This window comes from Penicillium soppii (assembly GCF_028829465.1).
Source record: "Penicillium soppii strain IBT 18220 chromosome Unknown utg000003l, whole genome shotgun sequence".
NCBI classification, from domain to species: Eukaryota; Fungi; Ascomycota; class Eurotiomycetes; order Eurotiales; family Aspergillaceae; genus Penicillium; species Penicillium soppii.
In genome coordinates this window covers 322,909-340,846 of record NW_026643233.1, presented here as the reverse complement: position 1 = coordinate 340,846, position 17,938 = coordinate 322,909, and the positions used below count along the sequence as shown (strand labels likewise).

At 49.0% G+C, this 17,938-nt stretch overlaps 10 protein-coding genes across 10 annotated transcripts; 6 read left to right on the top strand and 4 right to left on the bottom strand.

Annotated features, from left to right (window-relative positions):
- Positions 1-306: 306 nt before the first annotated feature.
- Positions 307-1,558, bottom strand: N7529_002246 (TauD/TfdA dioxygenase family protein; the record flags this gene model as incomplete). Its single annotated transcript, XM_057237774.1, has 2 exons — positions 307-1,047; positions 1,100-1,558. 2 exons carry the CDS (start codon positions 1,556-1,558, stop codon positions 307-309), a joined length of 1,200 nt encoding a protein of 399 aa, XP_057100385.1.
- Positions 1,559-2,572: 1,014 nt separating this feature from the next.
- On the bottom strand, positions 2,573-4,246 carry N7529_002245 (uncharacterized protein; the record flags this gene model as incomplete). Its single annotated transcript, XM_057237773.1, has 3 exons — positions 2,573-3,494; positions 3,550-3,969; positions 4,176-4,246. 3 exons carry the CDS (start codon positions 4,244-4,246, stop codon positions 2,573-2,575), a joined length of 1,413 nt encoding a protein of 470 aa, XP_057100384.1.
- Positions 4,247-4,705: 459 nt separating this feature from the next.
- On the top strand, positions 4,706-6,204 carry N7529_002244 (uncharacterized protein; the record flags this gene model as incomplete). The annotated part of the gene is made up of 3 exons (XM_057237772.1): positions 4,706-4,908; positions 4,962-5,024; positions 5,076-6,204. 3 exons carry the CDS (start codon positions 4,706-4,708, stop codon positions 6,202-6,204), a joined length of 1,395 nt encoding a protein of 464 aa, XP_057100383.1.
- Positions 6,205-6,459: 255 nt separating this feature from the next.
- Positions 6,460-7,441, bottom strand: N7529_002243 (haloacid dehalogenase superfamily protein; the record flags this gene model as incomplete). Its single annotated transcript, XM_057237771.1, has 3 exons — positions 6,460-7,158; positions 7,209-7,368; positions 7,428-7,441. 3 exons carry the CDS (start codon positions 7,439-7,441, stop codon positions 6,460-6,462), a joined length of 873 nt encoding a protein of 290 aa, XP_057100382.1.
- Positions 7,442-7,587: 146 nt separating this feature from the next.
- N7529_002242 (uncharacterized protein) lies at positions 7,588-8,556 on the top strand (the record flags this gene model as incomplete). The annotated part of the gene is made up of 3 exons (XM_057237770.1): positions 7,588-7,704; positions 7,763-8,392; positions 8,455-8,556. 3 exons carry the CDS (start codon positions 7,588-7,590, stop codon positions 8,554-8,556), a joined length of 849 nt encoding a protein of 282 aa, XP_057100381.1.
- Positions 8,557-10,123: 1,567 nt separating this feature from the next.
- Positions 10,124-10,549, top strand: N7529_002241 (uncharacterized protein; the record flags this gene model as incomplete). The annotated part of the gene is made up of 1 exon (XM_057237769.1): positions 10,124-10,549. The coding sequence occupies one exon, from the start codon at positions 10,124-10,126 to the stop codon at positions 10,547-10,549; it is 426 nt and encodes a 141-aa protein (XP_057100380.1).
- A 144-nt stretch (positions 10,550-10,693) lies between these two features.
- Positions 10,694-11,194, bottom strand: N7529_002240 (putative dUTP diphosphatase Dut; the record flags this gene model as incomplete). The annotated part of the gene is made up of 1 exon (XM_057237768.1): positions 10,694-11,194. The coding sequence occupies one exon, from the start codon at positions 11,192-11,194 to the stop codon at positions 10,694-10,696; it is 501 nt and encodes a 166-aa protein (XP_057100379.1).
- An 805-nt stretch (positions 11,195-11,999) lies between these two features.
- N7529_002239 (acyl--CoA ligase) lies at positions 12,000-13,700 on the top strand (the record flags this gene model as incomplete). The annotated part of the gene is made up of 1 exon (XM_057237767.1): positions 12,000-13,700. The coding sequence occupies one exon, from the start codon at positions 12,000-12,002 to the stop codon at positions 13,698-13,700; it is 1,701 nt and encodes a 566-aa protein (XP_057100378.1).
- Positions 13,701-14,263: 563 nt separating this feature from the next.
- Positions 14,264-15,724, top strand: N7529_002238 (MFS transporter; the record flags this gene model as incomplete). Its single annotated transcript, XM_057237766.1, has 1 exon — positions 14,264-15,724. The coding sequence occupies one exon, from the start codon at positions 14,264-14,266 to the stop codon at positions 15,722-15,724; it is 1,461 nt and encodes a 486-aa protein (XP_057100377.1).
- A 438-nt stretch (positions 15,725-16,162) lies between these two features.
- Positions 16,163-17,843, top strand: N7529_002237 (uncharacterized protein; the record flags this gene model as incomplete). The annotated part of the gene is made up of 4 exons (XM_057237765.1): positions 16,163-16,344; positions 16,409-16,808; positions 16,870-17,211; positions 17,265-17,843. The coding sequence occupies 4 exons, from the start codon at positions 16,163-16,165 to the stop codon at positions 17,841-17,843; spliced, it is 1,503 nt and encodes a 500-aa protein (XP_057100376.1).
- Positions 17,844-17,938: the final 95 nt, after the last annotated feature.

Sequence of the window (17,938 nt, the reverse complement as noted above, 5' to 3'; positions counted from 1 at the left end):
AAGAAACAAGACTATAAGCAAATTCCGTCACGTCTCGCCAACAAGTTAGGGTTGGTTTGGAAGGTGCAAATAGTCCGAATTTGGAAGGTGTGAGTCGCGCGAGACCTCACCAACATTGGTAGCTCATATAGGTTAGTGCTACATACATCGAAAATATGAAATGTTTTGCTAGGGCTATTGAGATTGTTTATAAAGAAGATTTTGCATGAAAATGATAATGAAAATGATATTTCGCTGATTTTGAGTACGTCGCTAATGGCTATGAAATTAATGATTGCGCCTCAGATGGGCTGTCGAGTCACAAACTCAGTCGTTGTAGTTAGATTGGCGAGCGCCATCCTTGTTAACCGCCGGCAGTCCATACAAGGCATTCAACTCATCCTCCTGGGAAACCCCCGTCTCCTCAAGCACAGGCTTCTCAGCCTGAACAGCGACTCGAACTGCATGGCGACGGTGAGGTGTGAAGCCATAAGAAGCACTGTGATTGGTAGAGCGGTTATCCCAGAGAGCAACATCGTCAGCGCCCCATGAGAAGCGCGCGTGCATCTCCTGTGTCGTGGCGATGACATCCGTCAAGTAGCGGATAATGGCATCACTCTCTGCGGCCGGAATGCCGATGATCTTCTTCACGAAGCCGGGGTTAAAGAAGAGGCTGTGCCAGCCTGTCACGGGGTTCGTGCGGATGAGAGGGTGCACGGTTGTGACGGGCTCCCGGCGGACGGGACGGCCTAGGGCGCGAGAGTCGTTTGCTTGCATGTCCGCCGAGTGCGCGGCTGTTAGTCCTCTCAGGTAGGTTTGCATGTGCGAGGAAAGATTGTCGTAGGCGGCGTACTGGGAGGACCAGAGGGTGTCGCCACCGCCTCCGCGGGGTGGGCCGGTGAGGAGCTTGAGAGATGTGTAGGATGGTGGCTGGAGCTCGTAGGTTACATCTGAGTGCCACAGGAAGCTGGGTGTGAAGAGGGCGCGGTTGTCGGCTGAGTTGTCGCCTGTGTAGACGACGTGGACATCTTCCAGACCTGGCTTTTGGGGAACGGATGTGGTTGCATGCTATGAATTGTTAGTATGTGTATCTCGTATATGTGATATGATTGTTACTAACCTTGTGCAGCTTGCCCCAGTATCTTCCCAAGTTCCGCTGAGCATCGATATCAAAGTTCTTCTGGGAACGGAAGAAAACAACGCCACGGTAGGCAATCAATCGGGCCAGATCATCTCGCTGATCATCGTCAAGGGTGGCGAGATCAACGCCGTAGATCTCAGTTCCAATCTTAGGGTTGTGGTCGAAGACCGCAGTGGCGTCTCTCAGAAGGTTGCGGAACTTAGGGTCTCCTCGCAATCCCTTGTCCTCATATGGTGTGTATTCGAGAGGAGGCCAATGAACATCGGGGAAGCTGGGCAAGAAGTCTTCATGTGCATAGTTGTCGTGTTTGGTGACGACAGTGCGGCCGGGTTGATATCCGAACTTATTATCACTGGCGGCGAGGTCCTTCTTCAGAACCGGGACTGTGAAGCGCACAGGTGCTTCAGTGAGCACGGGCTCTTCCAACGATGGCGCCATATCAAATCAAGTATATGTTATGCAATATGCGAAGATGATAGTATGAGGATCCGGGTATCTTTGAAGTGAAGAAGTAGTTATCAGATCAAAGATAGAAAACAAAGTTTGAAATGGACCCAAGAATCAAGAGGAAGAAACGATTTATATAGATCCAAAGTATTCCAAGTATCAGGATGCGAGTGAGTCAACCCCGGATAACGCCATTTTGGATTGAACGGATCTCGCATGCCCCGGAGTTCACGGAAATGGCGCCATTTCAAAGATGAATCACCTCAACCGAATAATAATGGGCCACCAGGAGCACCCAAATAGTGGTTCTCCTACTACGATCCTGACGAATTGAGACGCAGTCGAGACCCATTGATCTCCATCTCCAGAATTTGAAGGAAGGGGTTAATCACGTCATTTTGCTGACGTTGATGGCAAGTATTTGCCATTACGGTCTAATTGAATATGGCAATTGCGAGGCTATAGAGAATGTAAGCAGTAGCAAGCACACCGCTATTTCGGACTCCGGTAATCCTTGTTGAAATAGAGATGGGGAGAGGATAGGGGGATGTTTCAACTGTGTCAGTACATATGTTGTGATAGTGGAGGATAAAGTGGAGGCTGAAGTGGAGGTCAAAATTAGAAATTTGGCGCTAAGAAAAGGGAGATCACGCAAGAGTGGCGGGTTCTTGCATCAATTGTATTACTCATCATCTTCCAGCAGATAGTAGAGAGATTATAGATACCTGGAATACTTTCAATTGGCTTAAGAGCCTGAAGAATTCAATTTCTAGAAACATGCGTTTAATATTATCAATCAGGAGATTGCTACCAATCGGCTGATTATATAACCAATCTACTCCGTACAACGTATAATGTACGTACATTGTACACGTTGCCCCCGCGCGGCTAAATTAAGTTTAGATTAATCAATCGGATGTGCTTCAAGTTGATATTGTCATGTTTCCCATACGCACATTGGCGCTTTAATATTACACACTAGACTCTGAATACCTCCGAAAACTATCAATGATAACGTCCATCAGATTGCTGAGACATATCCTGTACTTGTTCGGACACAGTACTCAATCGAGTAGCAACACCCATGATTCCAGCCTCAACATCGGAAAGGACAGCGGCAAGTTCGTTCACGGTCGACCGCGGCGCGGCATTGCCATCACGGGACTTGGAGCTGACAAAGTCGCTGATCTGGCGGTTCAGTGTAGCCTCCACACCGTGCAGGTGATCTTCGATCTCCTTGAGGTTACCAGTATATTTCCCAAGAACATCCTTCATCTCCTTGGAGCGGTGTGAGAAGTAGTCGATCAAATTGACGGGGACACCGTTGACTGAAGTCGCGGACGCGTCACCCTCAACTCCATCAGGAAGGGCGAGTGTATTCTTGCGACTCGACCGCATGGATCGCTCGGGAATGTTTTGATCCTGCACAGACCACCATCCACCGCCAGTCGATTGGTATTGCAGGGGCAGTTTCAGTGTATCAATGGCACGGAAGGCCACCTCAGCCTCGGCTGCGTCCCGTGTGACAAGGTTGCGCAAGCCATCAATATCTCTGGCATCGTTCTCCAATGCGTGTTGCATGGTCTCTAGTTTGCCTTGCACAAAGTCGACATCGTTGGGGATGGTCGCACCCTGCTTTTCAATTGTGGGTAGCAAATCGCCCACCTCGTGACACATCTTCATTTGGTTCAGGATGTGTTTGTCGATGGCCTCGATTTGGTTCCGAATCTCATCTGCACAGCTCTCATACTTTGTAGTCGGTAGTAGGTTACTGACATCAACTTTGACACCTTGGATCACCGTATTATTGTTGGTGCTCTGTTGAAGTGGTTGTGGGGCCCCTTGAGCAGCGGGTTGACCGAATAGCGAGAGTGTAGGCTTGTTAGGCTGTTGCTGCTGCTGCTGTGTGTTGTTTTGGCCAGCGCCGCTGTGGAAAATTAGAACGCGAATGAGATGAATCGAGCGACGTCGGGGTCACTCACAACATGCCTGAGCCATTTACGTTTGATCCACCGAGTACACTACCAAAGGCCGGCTTTGCTTGAGATTGGGCCGTCGACGCGCCGCCGAAAAGACCACCACCTAGACCGCCGCCCGTTGTACCCTGAGTAGTACTGGTGCCAGCGCCAGCGGTTGCTCCACCAAAGAGATTGGATGCGGGAGGTTGTGTAGTTGTAGCGGCTGCATTTGGGAAAAGGCTGCCACCGCTGGGCGCGGAAGACTGTGTAGCTCCAAACATGTTGGATCCAGTTGTCTGGGGCTGTGTGGTTCCTGCGGCCGGGGCGCCGAACAAGCTTCCTGCTGGCTTAGGTGTGGTAGATGCTGCGTTTCCGAAAAGACCGCCGGTTGTACTCGTTGCCCCGGGAGTAGCTGTGGATGTGGATGTGGATGTGTTGTTGCCGCTGTGAAGAGGTCGTGGTTAGCTTTTTTTTTCTCTCTCGCTGGTGAGACCGGCGTGACTCAGCCAGCCTGCAAGCCACACAGAGTGACTGGAGACTGGAGAGTGGAATGACGATCGATTGAACTGGATCAGAGCAAGGGGCAATCAGGCTGATAGGTCCAGTTGCATGCCCGAGATCAGAGACAAAGAAAACATGGGAGGACTGACAACAAAGAACTGGTGGAGTTGGTGTTGAGAGAAAGTCCACCAGCGGGTGCAGATGGCTTGGGAGCAAACATGGTGGGAATGTGGCAGCCTTATTTCTTTTATTTAACTCCCGTCAATAACTTAATAGAGAGCTACAGCTACACAATGCGATTTGCGGAATGCGCGAAGCTGCTCGGCGTTTGGTTTTCCCGCCCCCGACGGGCCTTGCCTTTTTCTTGTAGATTTCGTACTTGATACTTCGCTAATGTATGCATTGGTCTATTGTTTATTTAAAATTTTTGATTGAAAACATCAAATGTGGTCTTACTGTTGATGCAGCCTGAACTGCTATTGGATGTAAAATTGTAGTGTGCGCATCTTGGTCAATACATGCTCGGCTCACCTCGACTCGTTCGTATTCTGTTTAGGCTGCGAGTCAATGTACTTAAACGGAAGGATGATCTCTGATCGAGTCTGACCTATCTCAAGTTCTCGGCACAGGCAACAATCCAAGGCCTTGCTGTTTACTCAAAGCACACATTTTTATCAACATGGCCGAGGACGCTGGCCAGGGGATGCCAGTATGTGTGGCATCCACAAAGCTGCTTCGTGGTAGAGAGACACTGCCGGAAGAACCATTACGTTTCTCTCCAGTTTCTTTGTCAACACCGGCACAGCTCCAGTCCAAACAAACTTCAGATGACACGTCCATCGATGAACATACGGACTTGACCTGGTTCAAAGGCGCAGAATGGTAAGCCTTCAGCACAACCATGCATCAATATATGTTGACATTGTCATAAACAGGACCCCAGATGGAACCACGTTGCTGACAGACTCAGCGGATCATTCGATCAGAACGTGGATCTTGTGAGTCCGCATATCTCCCCTCCTGGCTAATTCTCCAGCTGACCCTGCTAGACCACCAGATCTGTTGGATAACCAGAAGCCCGCTCACAGGCTATCACCATATTCAACGCTACCATCAGCAGAGCCTACATATGCAACCGCAGTTTATCCGTTCTACGATCTCCAGGATCCTTCTACGACATTGTTCCTCTCTTCTGTCCGTGACCATCCTATCCGGCTATCATCAGCTCTGGCTCCAGTTTCAATGGCAAGCTATTCCCTCGTGAACCCAATGACAGAGGCATTCATTACTCCGCACTCAATGATCTACCCCTCAACACTAGGCGGCACACATTTCCTTACTGGCTCAGACAGTCTAATTTGCCTCTTCGACGTATCCAGGCCAGGAACGCAAGGACCTATATCCTCGATGCCGACAATTCCCAGCAAACGCAAGCAGATTGTTGGTGGTGGCATCGGCATGAAGGGTATTGTGTCAGCCCTAGCAGTGAGCCCTACTGGCGACGGAATTCTCGCCGCAGGTACTTTCACCAGACACGTTGGACTCTACAACTCCAATGGCTCTGGCGAGTCCCTTGGAACTTTCAGTATCGCGAAAACTGCTGCAAATCGTGACATTGGTGGCCGCGGCATCACTCAACTTGCCTGGAGTCCTTGTGGCAGGTATCTGTACATCGCCGAGCGAAGAAGTGACGGCATCTTGGTTTACGATGTGCGTGTCACGGGGCAGATGCTTGGACACCTGCGCGGGCGCAAGGCTCTTACAAATCAACGAATGAAGATTGAGGTGGTACCTTCTGGCCCAGATGGATCTCATGAGGTTTGGGCTGGAGGCACAGATGGGTTCATGCGAGTTTGGAAAAGCCCAGAGTTCTCCGCAGGGGGGCAGGATCCGGATGCAGAGTTCAAAGTTCATGATGGTAAGAACCTTGTTGATGTTCACGAATTTTCGATGCTGATAAATGCAGATGTTGTGACTAGTGCAATCTTTCACCCCATGGGAAATGTCGCTGCAACCTGCTCTGGGCAACGACATTATCATCTGGATGATTCTTCTGACGAGGACGACGATGATACGGAGAGCAATGGTAGAGATATTGATAACAGTCTCAAGGTCTGGTCAATGCCCTTCCTGCGTTCAGACCCCGAAGCAGTCCTTGGCTCGGAACTTATTGGTTGATGCCTAAATGATGGAGTATTGCACAGTTCTGATGACACCGATTCTAAACAAATGGTGTATCAGGGTCTTTTTTAATGTCGCTTTATACCCTGTCCACGTTGCACTGAAAAAGGAAATATTCTCAGTATTAGACCGTCCATTGAGATTTTTGTTCAAATGTAAATTGTTTGCTGGCTCTAATCAAAGTGTATAGACAGTGAAAAAGTCTTAAAACGGGATGCTGCTGCATAAAGCTCTCAACACCGAGTTGAGTGTTTAAGGAATCCGAATGCCATATTTCTCGTACGGGAAGTCTTCCAAAGTGGAATAGATCTGACCAAATCCGTCACCAATCTTGCCGGGCTGTCCGGCACCCTTCACACGCCAAGCCTGGAGTTCCTCAGCCTCCTTCTCAGCATCGGCCTTCTCATCTTCCTTATGCGAGCCGGTAGCTCCAGCAAGCACCTCTTCCTCCCGGCCCTTGAAGGCACCCAGGAGACCGGGGTGTGGGACCCAGGCGACTTGCATACCGGCACGACGACCGGCTTCGACGCCGGGAACTGCGTCTTCAAAGACAAGACACTCCTCGGGCTTGATCTCCATCTTTCCCTTGGCGCGCAGATCCACATTTATGGTCTCCAGCGCAAGCAGGTAGATATCCGGAAGAGGCTTGCCTCGTCCCTTTCCGATCCGTGGGTCGTCGCCGAGGACCTTATTTGCTTCGGGGAATACAGAGAAAAGCTCTGTCAAGTGATCCGTCTTCAATTTGTAGTTGGTGCGGTGCGACGAGGTGGCCAGCGCGATGTACACGGGCTCGTCAGTTGACCCTGTGGACTTGAGGTTTGAGAGTAGGGTTGGCACGCCGGGAAGTGCCTGCGAGCGTGGGAAGTATTTTTGCTGTAGTTCGAATCGCTCTTTGTTCAATTGCTCATCGCTGATTGGCAGCTGGGCAAAATCGTGGAAGATCTTGCCGGCCTAGATACGTTGTTAGTATGTAATAAGACCGGTTCTAGTAAAAGACGGACCTCTGGCTGTGGACGACCTTGCATCTGCGCCTTAATTGACCAGGGGAGCAGAGGTCTGCCATACTTCTGGAGAATTTCGTTCGTGATCACAGTGTACAGATCCTCCGAGTCAATCAACAAACCATCCATGTCAAAGAGACATGCTCGGATGCGGGGAAGTCTATCCGTACGGTCAATTCGGGTTGCACAACAGCCACAATTGGCGAACATCCCACTCACTCATTGGAAGCCATAGCTGTATGTATGTCTGTACAATACGTGTTAAGGGTGGGATATTGACAAGGATTCGATAAGACGCGGGGAAGAATTCCTTATCAGTCCCGTGATGCTCTTGGCAACATTTAAATGTTGATGATCTCGCCTACATCAACCTCACAAGATGGCCAATCCCTCCGATGCGCCCGAGCGCGACCCCAAGAATGGCCACGATGATGCTGATGACAGTGGCGATGAAGATGTCTTCCACGATGCTCACTTCCCAGCGGAGGAAGAAGCCGTGAGTCGCTCAGCTTTCGTATGCTTGACCCTGCTTGCTAATGTCATGTTTGCAATAGCAACTCCTGAAAGAATCCCAGGAAATCAAATCTGAAGCAAACCAGCTGTTTCTAGCCACAAGCTACGATCAAGCTATCTCCTGCTACGATCGAGCGCTCGCTTCCTGCCCAAATTACCTCGACTACGACGTTGCCGTTATTCACAGTAATATCGCCGCTTGCCATTTGAAACTGGAAGCTTGGAAGTCGGCGGTAGACTCAGCAACAGTCTCCATCGATCGCCTGGAGAAAATTATTCCATCTACCTTGCCGGACAAGGGTGACGAGACGAAAGGGAAAGAAGCAACGAAGCCCGATGCGAAAGACAAGGATGACGTAGTCGAAATCTCAGGCGATGACGAAGAGGCCGAATTGGAAGAACTTCAAAGATTGAAGGAACAGGATGAGCTCAGGGCCAAGGTCCTGCGACTTCGAGCCAAGATTCTCATGAGACGCGCAAAGGCGAAATCCCAGATTGGTGGCTGGGGTAACTTGCAAGGAGCCTCAGAAGATTACCAGGCTCTTGTTGCGATTGAAAACATCTCGGCCGATGATAAACGCGTTGCACAGAAAGCGTTGCGGGAACTTCCTGCGCGAATCACCCAAGCGCGCGAAAAGGAGATGGGCGACATGATGGGGAAGTTGAAGGATGTGAGTACTTTTCCCTGGCGATCCGCCGCTTGCTGTTTGTGGGCAGAATTGACCTGGAATAGCTTGGCAACGGCATCTTGAGCCCATTCGGCCTTTCGACAGATAATTTCAAGTTCGTTCAGGATCCGAAGACTGGAGGCTATAACATGAACTTCCAATCCTGATGCGGGTTGTTCCGTCGGACACAATCGCCTTTTCTATTTATCGAACAGCGGGTACATGAGAGACATTTGATGTTCTTTCACATGATTTTTTGCATACCTGGCAGCAAGCCTGAAGGCGTTCTAAATTTGCACATCTTACCTTACCCTTGTATTATACATTTTATTCCACCTATTCTTTCCAATAGCTCTTGCCGTATTTTGAGCTTTATACCACTAGCTGTTTGGAATGGTTATCATCGGGAAAGTTGTCACGTAAATGACGTCGAAGCCAAATATAGCGTCAAGGCTCCAGCCCAAGTTAGAGTGATAGGATTATGCGATTCAAAAAAAAGCAGTGGGAAGAGGAGGACAAGAAGGAGAGGATAAGAAGGGGAGAACAATAGCAAAGAACACTTTCTTGATTTGAAAAATCATTGAACTTGTGGACATGAATAACTACTGCGCTCCCGAAACCTTCTCTCTTTTTACACCTCTTTTCACGGCTCGTTATACAAGTCTCTATACGTCTCTTTATACATTATATATCTCTATATATCTCTCTTTTCTCACTCTACAACAGACAATTGAGGGTTCTTTCTGCCATATTCTTTTTTCGCGCTTGAAGACGAGAAGGCCAACATCGGCTGCATCCAGAATGGTCTGTCTCTTCGAAATCAGGACACCAGGAGTACTCAGAGCTGCATGTTAAGATGAGGAGATTGATCGCTCTTTAAAAAGGATTAGAACCACGTCGCAGATCTCTGGAAGTGTTCGGCCGCCAGGCTCACTTTCAGTTAGTCATATATCTCCCTTGATTGCTCCCAGTCGCCTTAACTCACTATTCTACAGGATTGACTTTTACGTGAGCAACGCCCAAATCACTATCCACGACCTCCACATTCACTTGGTTCTCATCATGGTTCCCAACAAGTTCGGCCATTTGGCTACTCTTAGTGCCGCAAGAAACCGACCATATCCAAATATAGCTGTATGCTTTCTACATATCCTTACATCGGTCTTTTTCCAGGTATTTTTCACGACATTTTGATTCTTTTTCAAAATCCTTTCGGTTATCAGTAGATAGCAGTGAAATATCCCAAATGCCTTTGATATAGGCTTTTATTAGACTTTTTAGACATCATTCAAGCTCAGTCACTTACTTTGAAACATTATCAACTGAGCCAAAACATCAGTCTTAACATTGTATCATTGAAAGCGGTTCTGTCTGACCTAAAAGTGATGTCTGAGAAATTCTTTGAGAGTAAGCACTGGGTTAGGCATAGCGGAGAAGCCAAAAAGTCGCTGCAGAACATACTCTTGTTGCAAAGGCATACTACCATTAAATGCTAGACTATGAACACAAAGGTTAAAATTTAAGACTTGTCTGAGCCTGCAGATAGATGTTTGACAGTCAAGTCGTCTTTGATGCAAGATTTGATCTGCGTCTCAGCACCGTTGAATCACACTGCAGCTTGCATCACATGCTCAGCCACCAAACCGAACCCTTTCATTTCATTTGACCTATAAATCCGGGGTCCCCAAGCATACATCCAGAACAAAACAGGGAATACCTCGCCACAACAAAACCATGCCACTGAAAGTCTACAGAACAGAGTCGATCGGCGCAACGCGAAACCACATCGCCATCTATATTGAGACCGCCCCGACCGAGGACGCAGGATGGCTCCATCATGTCACTGGAACGATCCTCAACGGCATGGACTATACACCTAGGGAAACACCCAACCCTGTCCACTTGCCGGAACATGTGCCGTCCTCAATGAAGCAGATTGCGACTATCGAGGAAGAGGATCTGGAGAGGTTCCGAGAGGAGTGCTGCCTGGCGGTGCCTCCCCCTCAGGCTCAGGTCACGCTAAGGGGCACCCAATTGTATCCTGATACGCCGCTATATCGATGTGGGGATTGGCTGAAGGATGTTCAAGAGCTGGCTTTCAAGAATGGGATTTTCAAATCGTTTGAAAGCGAGGACATCAAAACTGAGCCTATCATATAGAATAGGGTATCTCATGACAGTAGACTAAAAATCTCCAAACTTTTCACGGTGTTTGTCATTGGAATTGTAATATCACCGAGCTTGAAGATAAAGATTATCTAGTAGGCTTATCTAGGTAAAAAGCACCAGTTAGATTCCAACTCTTCATCCCATGGACGTTGTCCCCTGATAAGTACCATTATAGCCCTCAACTTCCTCACTCATCAGGTGAAACACCAATTGCGCCAATCGAGCAGCAGGATAAACCCTCAAACCAGCGGGATTCACAACCTGCAGCAGAGCACCAACAGCCCCTTCATATCCACTATCCATCACACCGGCATGGATCAATACACCCGATCGGAACAATGAACTGCGTACAAAGATCTGACCCATAGAATCGAGGGGCACGGAAACCGTCTCATTGAATTCCACGAGGTAAGATCCCTGGACAAGGTCTAGAGCCGGACTTGCAGATCTCGGAAATGTCAGTTCCTCGGTTGAGGCAGTCTGCCGAAGTTTGTTGTCGAGATCGATGACGCCCGGAGAGGTCCACTTCAAGACCCGCTTCAGTGTGAGGTCCACACCGCAGGGTTGGGTTTGGAGAGGTGCTTGTACATTGCGTATGATTGACCGAGTGATAAGAGACCGACCGGGTAGAATCATTGTAGTGCGAGTTATCAATGTTATGCAGTGTTTATCGATAGATTTGTTATTTTTCTTTTCTTTTTCTCCTTTTTCAATGTGCACACAATGTATATTGTTTACGGTTTGGATGAAAAGGGGTTAAAAAAAACAAAACGCCATGATATCCACGCCGAGAGCACCGATTGGTTCGATCCATAATCTTGAAAAATCACATCTCTGCAGATCAAGTCTATGTTGGATCTCTACTGTGGAGATTATTTCCTCGCCAAATACCAAGTTCCACCACCAGTTCCACCGCACAGTTCTCAGGGCTTCGTTGGCGTCTTGTCTATGCGTATCTCAAGGAATAGTTACATACGAAGTACAATAGTGCACTATGGACAAGGTGAAAAGGACATAGATGGTGGTATGAAGTGTAGATTTTGACAGTCTAGAGTCAGTTCGTTTTGACTATATACAATTGAATAGTGAAATCAAGCCCTTACCGTGATACCTAGGTGCCTAGGTAAACCAGAGCAATCAAATAATCCACAAAATGATATATCACTAATACAATAATAGTTAAGGTGATCCAACCGAGGCTGTAACAGGTACGAAGTTCAGGAGAGAGATTAGGTTTTAATGCTTCGTCCAATGAGCCCTATACCGACACGGGAACTATGGAGAACTATGGAGACCTTAACCCCCCTGCGTGGAATTGGTCGATTTTTACTTCTAGCATCCGTAGCAATTCTTTCTATTTAATCCTCAAGTTTCCAGATCGCGAGTTGGCTTTCGTTTTGAAAATTGAAATTCGTTTTTTACAAACATTAATCCTTAAACAATGCCTACGGTATATCGTTCACCCTACCCAGATCTCGACATCAAGTCGATCGATCTAGTCTCCTACCTCTTCTCTAATCCTTTCAACACTCCCCTCGACCGACCTCTGTACGTCGATGCTGTCTCCGGCAAGCAATATACATACGGCGATGTGATCCAGCGTACGCGCTCGCTTTCAAACGGTCTCCGCCAAAGCATCGGCGTGAAGCCTAACGATGTCGTTGCCTTCTTCAGTCCCAACTCTATCGAATACCCAATCGTCTGCCACGCCCTGATCGGTTCGCGAGCTATCGCTTCCCCAACAAGTGCGGCCTTGACGGCCCTCGAGCTGAACGCCCAGCTGAAGACCAGTGGCGCGCGCTTCGTCATCGTCCACTCGTCTCTGCTGCAGACCGCCGAAAAGGCAGCCAAGGGAACCTCCGTCGAGAGAATAATTCTCCTGGACGGTGAGCAGCCGTTCAACGGAAAGCCCACCTGCGAGAGCATGGCCAGCACCTTCGCCCCAACCGAGTTCCTGACCGTTGATCCCACCGAGGCCGAGCGCCAAGCAACCTTCATCTGCTTCTCGTCTGGAACCTCCGGCGCAGCAAAGGGCGTCATCACAACACACAAGAATATGACCTCCAACCTACAGCAATGGCGCTCGCAGATGCTCGAATCCGGCGACCCCTCGCAGCGACCTACCAGAAGCTCCGCCATCGGATTCCTGCCTTTCAGCCACATCTACGGCCTCAACCTCTTTGTCTGCCAGTGTCTCATCTGGGGCACGACCGTCGTCGTCATGCCCAAGTTCGACCTCGACGCCTACCTCGGCTATATCCAGCAATACCGCCCAGACGAGCTGTCCATCGTGCCTCCCATTGCGCTGATGCTAGTCAAGGACCCGCGCGTCTCCAAGTACGATCTTAGCAGCGTGCGCAGAATCATGTCTGCTGCTGCGCCGCTCACGATTGAGCTGTCTTCTGCGCTCGAGGCGAAGTTCAAGGAACTCTGGAAGACGGAAGTCTTCTGTACGCAGTGCTGGGGTCTGACGGAGACCTCGCCGCTGGCAACTGCCATCCCGAATGACCGTCTCGAGAAGCGGATTACGGGCGTTGGCTGCATCGTGCCGAACATGGAGTTCCGCTTTGTGGATCCCGACTCGATGAAGGACGCCGAGGTCACAGCTGATGGGTCGACCCAGCCTGCTGAAATTTGGTGCCGGGGCCCCAATGTCGTGATGGGTTATTACAACAACGAGGAGGCTACCAAGGGCGCGTTCCACGTCGATGAAGATGGGAAGAGATGGTTCCGCACTGGCGATATTGGAACTATCGATGCTGAGGGCTACATCTCCATCCACGACCGCATCAAGGAGATGATCAAGTACAAGGGACTGCAGGTGATCCCGAGTGAACTGGAGGGCAAGCTGATCGACCACCCGGACGTGGAAGACGCGGCTGTTGTTGGTAAATGGGTTGATGAACGGGCCACTGAGCTACCGGTCGGCTTTTTAGTTCTCAGCCGCCAGGCCAAGGAGAGGGATGAGAAGACCGTCATTGCGGGAATTAACTCATGGCTCAATGAGCGAGTTGCCAACCACAAGCGTCTTCGCGGAGGTATTCATCTCCTGGCGCAGATTCCCAAGTCGCCCAGTGGAAAGATTCTGCGCAGGGAGGTCAAGGAGCTCCTGAAGAGCAAGGCTCCCAAGGCTCGTCTGTGATTTCCGTGATTTCCTTGATTCGAAAACCTATGGCAAAATGTCCACAGGCATAATTCTCTGTACTATATTCTGCACCTCGCTTTATAGATAGCAATCTCAACCGTTTAATTTCCAATACTTGGTTTCAACTTGACATCTGTATGATCCACGTGTTTTGAATAGTGTCAGTTGACTCAATTCTTTCTATGTCCAGATGCAGACTATTCCAAGTTATGGAGTCCACAATCCAATAGACGAAGATCTCAGGCTCTAACGAAGATCCCCCCGACCCATAATTCGGGGTCCGCGGGCCCCCGCGGGCCCCGAACGGAAATGATTTCACGTCCGTGGGCAATTCGCAAAACTAACAAATATCTTAACTGAAGATAGGGGGACTTTTCAAGAGACTTGTCTGAGCAGGTCAAATGCAAATTTTCCTTTTTCACTTTGAACAAACTCGTAAACCTGTGAAAAGTTGAGATATTGACATATAATCTCGATTCACCCTTGCTTAACGTGGCGTCAATTCAGAGGTCTGACCCACTTCTTTTTCAAATACAGAATTGTGTCCAGTTTCAAAAGGCATGGGCTCATGGTGGAAAAATGACGAACGACCTAAATTCGTCGAGTTGAGGTCATCAAGATGGTTCATCATGTTTGTTGTGTCCTTTGCGGCAGGGACGGACATTTTCATGTATGGGCTGATAGTGCCCGTGACGCCGACTGCCCTAAAGGATAGGGTGGGACTGTCAGAGGACAGTATTCAAAGCTGGACCTCTATTCTTCTCGCTTTGTACGCAGGTTCTTTGCTGGCATTCGCACCTGTTGTTGGGTACATTGCTGATCGAGCAGAGTCGCGTCGATGGCCGCTACTTGTTGGTCTTATTGCGCTGGGCGCAGCTACAGCTTTGCTGTGTGTTGGTACCAATATTGCGTTGTGGATTGTCGGGCGCCTATTTCAGGGTGCTGCGGCTGCAATTGTCTGGACTGCTGGTCTTGCTTTGATGGTTGATACCGTTGGCAAGGATGGTCTTGGTCAGGCAATTGGATATGTATCCATGGCTATCAGTGTTGGAACGTTGGGCGGGCCTCTTCTCGGTGGTGTCGTCTACCAACATGGAGGGTACTATGCTGTCTTTGGCCTTGCGTTTGCTTTTATTGGACTTGATATCGTGTTTCGATTGATCTTGATCGAGAAAAGACATGCCGACAAATGGCTTCTGCCGGAGTTGAAACCCCTCCCGGCAGCTGGAGAGAAGTCGACAGATACAGAGGCAGCAGCGTCTACTGAAACCCCCGTAATACCGAGAACTGGGTCAGACACACTCACCTCCCAGAACGATCCTCCTTCAATCAGTGCTTTCGCGCGTGTCACGACCTTATTAAGCTCACCCCGTCTCGTCGTATCTCTCTGGGGATACTTCGTTATTTCTCTCGTCTTGGCCTCCTTCGACAGTGTGCTACCACTGTTTGTGCAAGAAACATTCGGATGGCAGCAAAGTGGCCAAGGATTGATCTTCATCCCGCTCATGGTGCCACACCTCATGGATCCAATTACCGGATGGGCCATCGACAGATTTCCCAAATCCTGTCGCTACTTCACAGCCACAGCATTTCTGTCTTCTGTCCCTGTGCTGGTGCTCCTTCGGCTTGTGACCGATAATTCCATGCATCACAAGATTCTACTATGTGCCCTCCTTGCTCTGGTGGGTCTCTGCTTTGCCGTAGCTATGCCACCTCTTGTTGCCGAGACCTTCCATGCCGTAAAGGAAAAGGAGGATGAAACGCCCGGTATCTTTGGCCGTGGTGGAGCCATGGCTCTTGCTTTTGGCCTGGTCAACATGGGTTTCGCGGCCGGTGCCCTTATCGGGCCATTTTTCGCGGGCTTTATTCGTCAAAATGCAGGATGGGGAACGATGGGATGGGCATTAGCATTAATTGCCGCTTTTACCTCGGTTCCGGCCTTGCTATTCCTTGGTGGATGGATTTTGAAGCCAGCCAAATCGGAAGATGAAGTTTCAGTGACGGAGAGCACTACCTCTTGAACTAAAATTACATGCATAATATTCGAGCGTATACATTTCATTTTGTACTATGTACCAACTTCAATAGATACCATGATCATGAATTGATGTGGATTTCTGATCCAGGAAGACAGAAAGCTAGACGATCAGAGCTTTACCAAAATACAAAGTAAATAAAGACTAGAAATTCATGGACTTGTACCAACCCTAACACCAACATAGCATGCATCCGGCAAAACCGAGGACTCCCCACATCCGAAAGTGTTCCCCGCAGCCCCACAAGATTCATAATTGCTGACAACAATTGACCTCACTTTCAAGGAAAAGTCTCGGGAATTGAACGACGCAATATTAGCCGTGGTAATGGAGCTACGTTTGTGGAGCTACTTCGCATTTCGCATACTTCGGGCGCCTATACTCCCCAATTGTCCTATAGTTCTATAACCAACATACTTCGCCATGGCACCAGTGATTCAACACCGAGGCTTGAATGCCACATTCACAGGAACTGAATGCAAAGATCAGATTGAGCCTATTCATCAATTCTTGGGCATTAAATATGCCAGTGTTCCGGCAAGATTTGAAAAGGCAAAGCCTGTCGTGGACTTTGAGGGAGGTGTTGTCGATGCCACGAAATATGGGTATGATACACCAGATAAAATAACATCAGCAGCTTGTTTGAACGTCAACTGACATTCAGCTAAGACCGAGATGCCCCCAAGCTGATGTAGACGTCCGCCATCTGCTCCGCATCCCAGAGGACTTCGCTATTGCCCCAGAAGTAGAGAACGAATTTGAATGTCTGAACCTGGAGATAACATGCCCGCCCAAGGAATCTACCACAGGGCCTCTGCCTGTTCTTATCTGGATTCATGGTGGTTCTCAGATTGTCACATTCTGTTCTGCCGCCTCAAAGATCTGTGACCCGACCAAGATTGTCGCGGACTCGATCAACGCCGGAAAACCGGTCATCTTTGTCTCAATCAATTACCGCTTGAACATATTCAGCTTTGGAGATGGTAGAGAGAAGAATTTGGCGCTGAAAGATCAGCGGCTGGGTATTGAATGGGTGCGACAGAATATTGCGGAGTTTGGGGGTGATCCCGTAGGTGGTTTATATCCGTCCATTATCCCTACATTTGTAAGAAGAATCTGACCCTTTACAGCAAAACATCACTCTATCAGGTGAAAGCGCTGGTGCAATCTATACTCACGCTCACCTAATCACCGGCCCTCCTGTGAAACGGGCAGTCATGGCATCCGGAACGCTTTACCTGTCCTCGCCATTGCCAGTGGAAAAAGGTGATGGTCTGATCAAGGCACTCGAAGCAAAAGTCCGAGAACTTGGTCAGCCATCATTGCGACGATCATCGGTCCCTGTGCTGGTCCAAGCATTGAAGGAGTGCAATGTGAACACCATGTGGATCCAAGAAGAGCCTGAATTAGAAGGATGGGAAACTCGGCCAGAGCAGGTCGAGGAAGTAATGATCGGTGATACCGAGTACGAGGTTCGTCAAGTATCATTTTGTCATGAGTGAGCTTTTGCTAAAATGCGATGCAGTCTGTTATTTGGCGTAATGGTGTCGAACTCTTTGATGGAAAAACAATCGCTGCGGCATTCGACAATGAGAAGACATGGGGCACCCAACTTCGGAAGATGTATCAAGTCGTAGCCGATCGCCCGACAGCTGCAAAATTGGGTGCTCTGGATCTCGTGAACGATGCTCGGTATACCCTCCCCGTCGAGGTCATTGCCAACAAGCTACAGAACGCCAACAGACGCGTGTTCAAATATGTCGTTGACCAGCCTAATCCCTGGCAGCCGTCCAGTCGTGCGCATCACGCGGTTGATCTACTGTTCCTTTTCGATGGAGTCGATCTATCGTTTAATCCTGCGGCCAGTTCTGTCGGGAAGGAAATGCGACAGCGCTGGATTCGGTTTGTCAATGGGGATGGACCATGGTCTGATGACCGGAGATTTGCCTTTGGGCCTGTGGGAAAATGCAAGGAAATTGATGAGACACAGTATGCCGCTCGCAGGCGCGTTGAGCACTGTAAGGTGCTGAAAGAGGCTGGGGCTGACGCGTATATGCCTATCGTATTTGCTTTGACAGCAGGTCGAATCAGTTTGTTGAATTAGAATATAGAAGTACACAATTAAAAAATTTTCCTGGATTTGAACTACAATCCATACATGCGTTGTATGTGCCTACATAGCTAGATCAATTTATCACA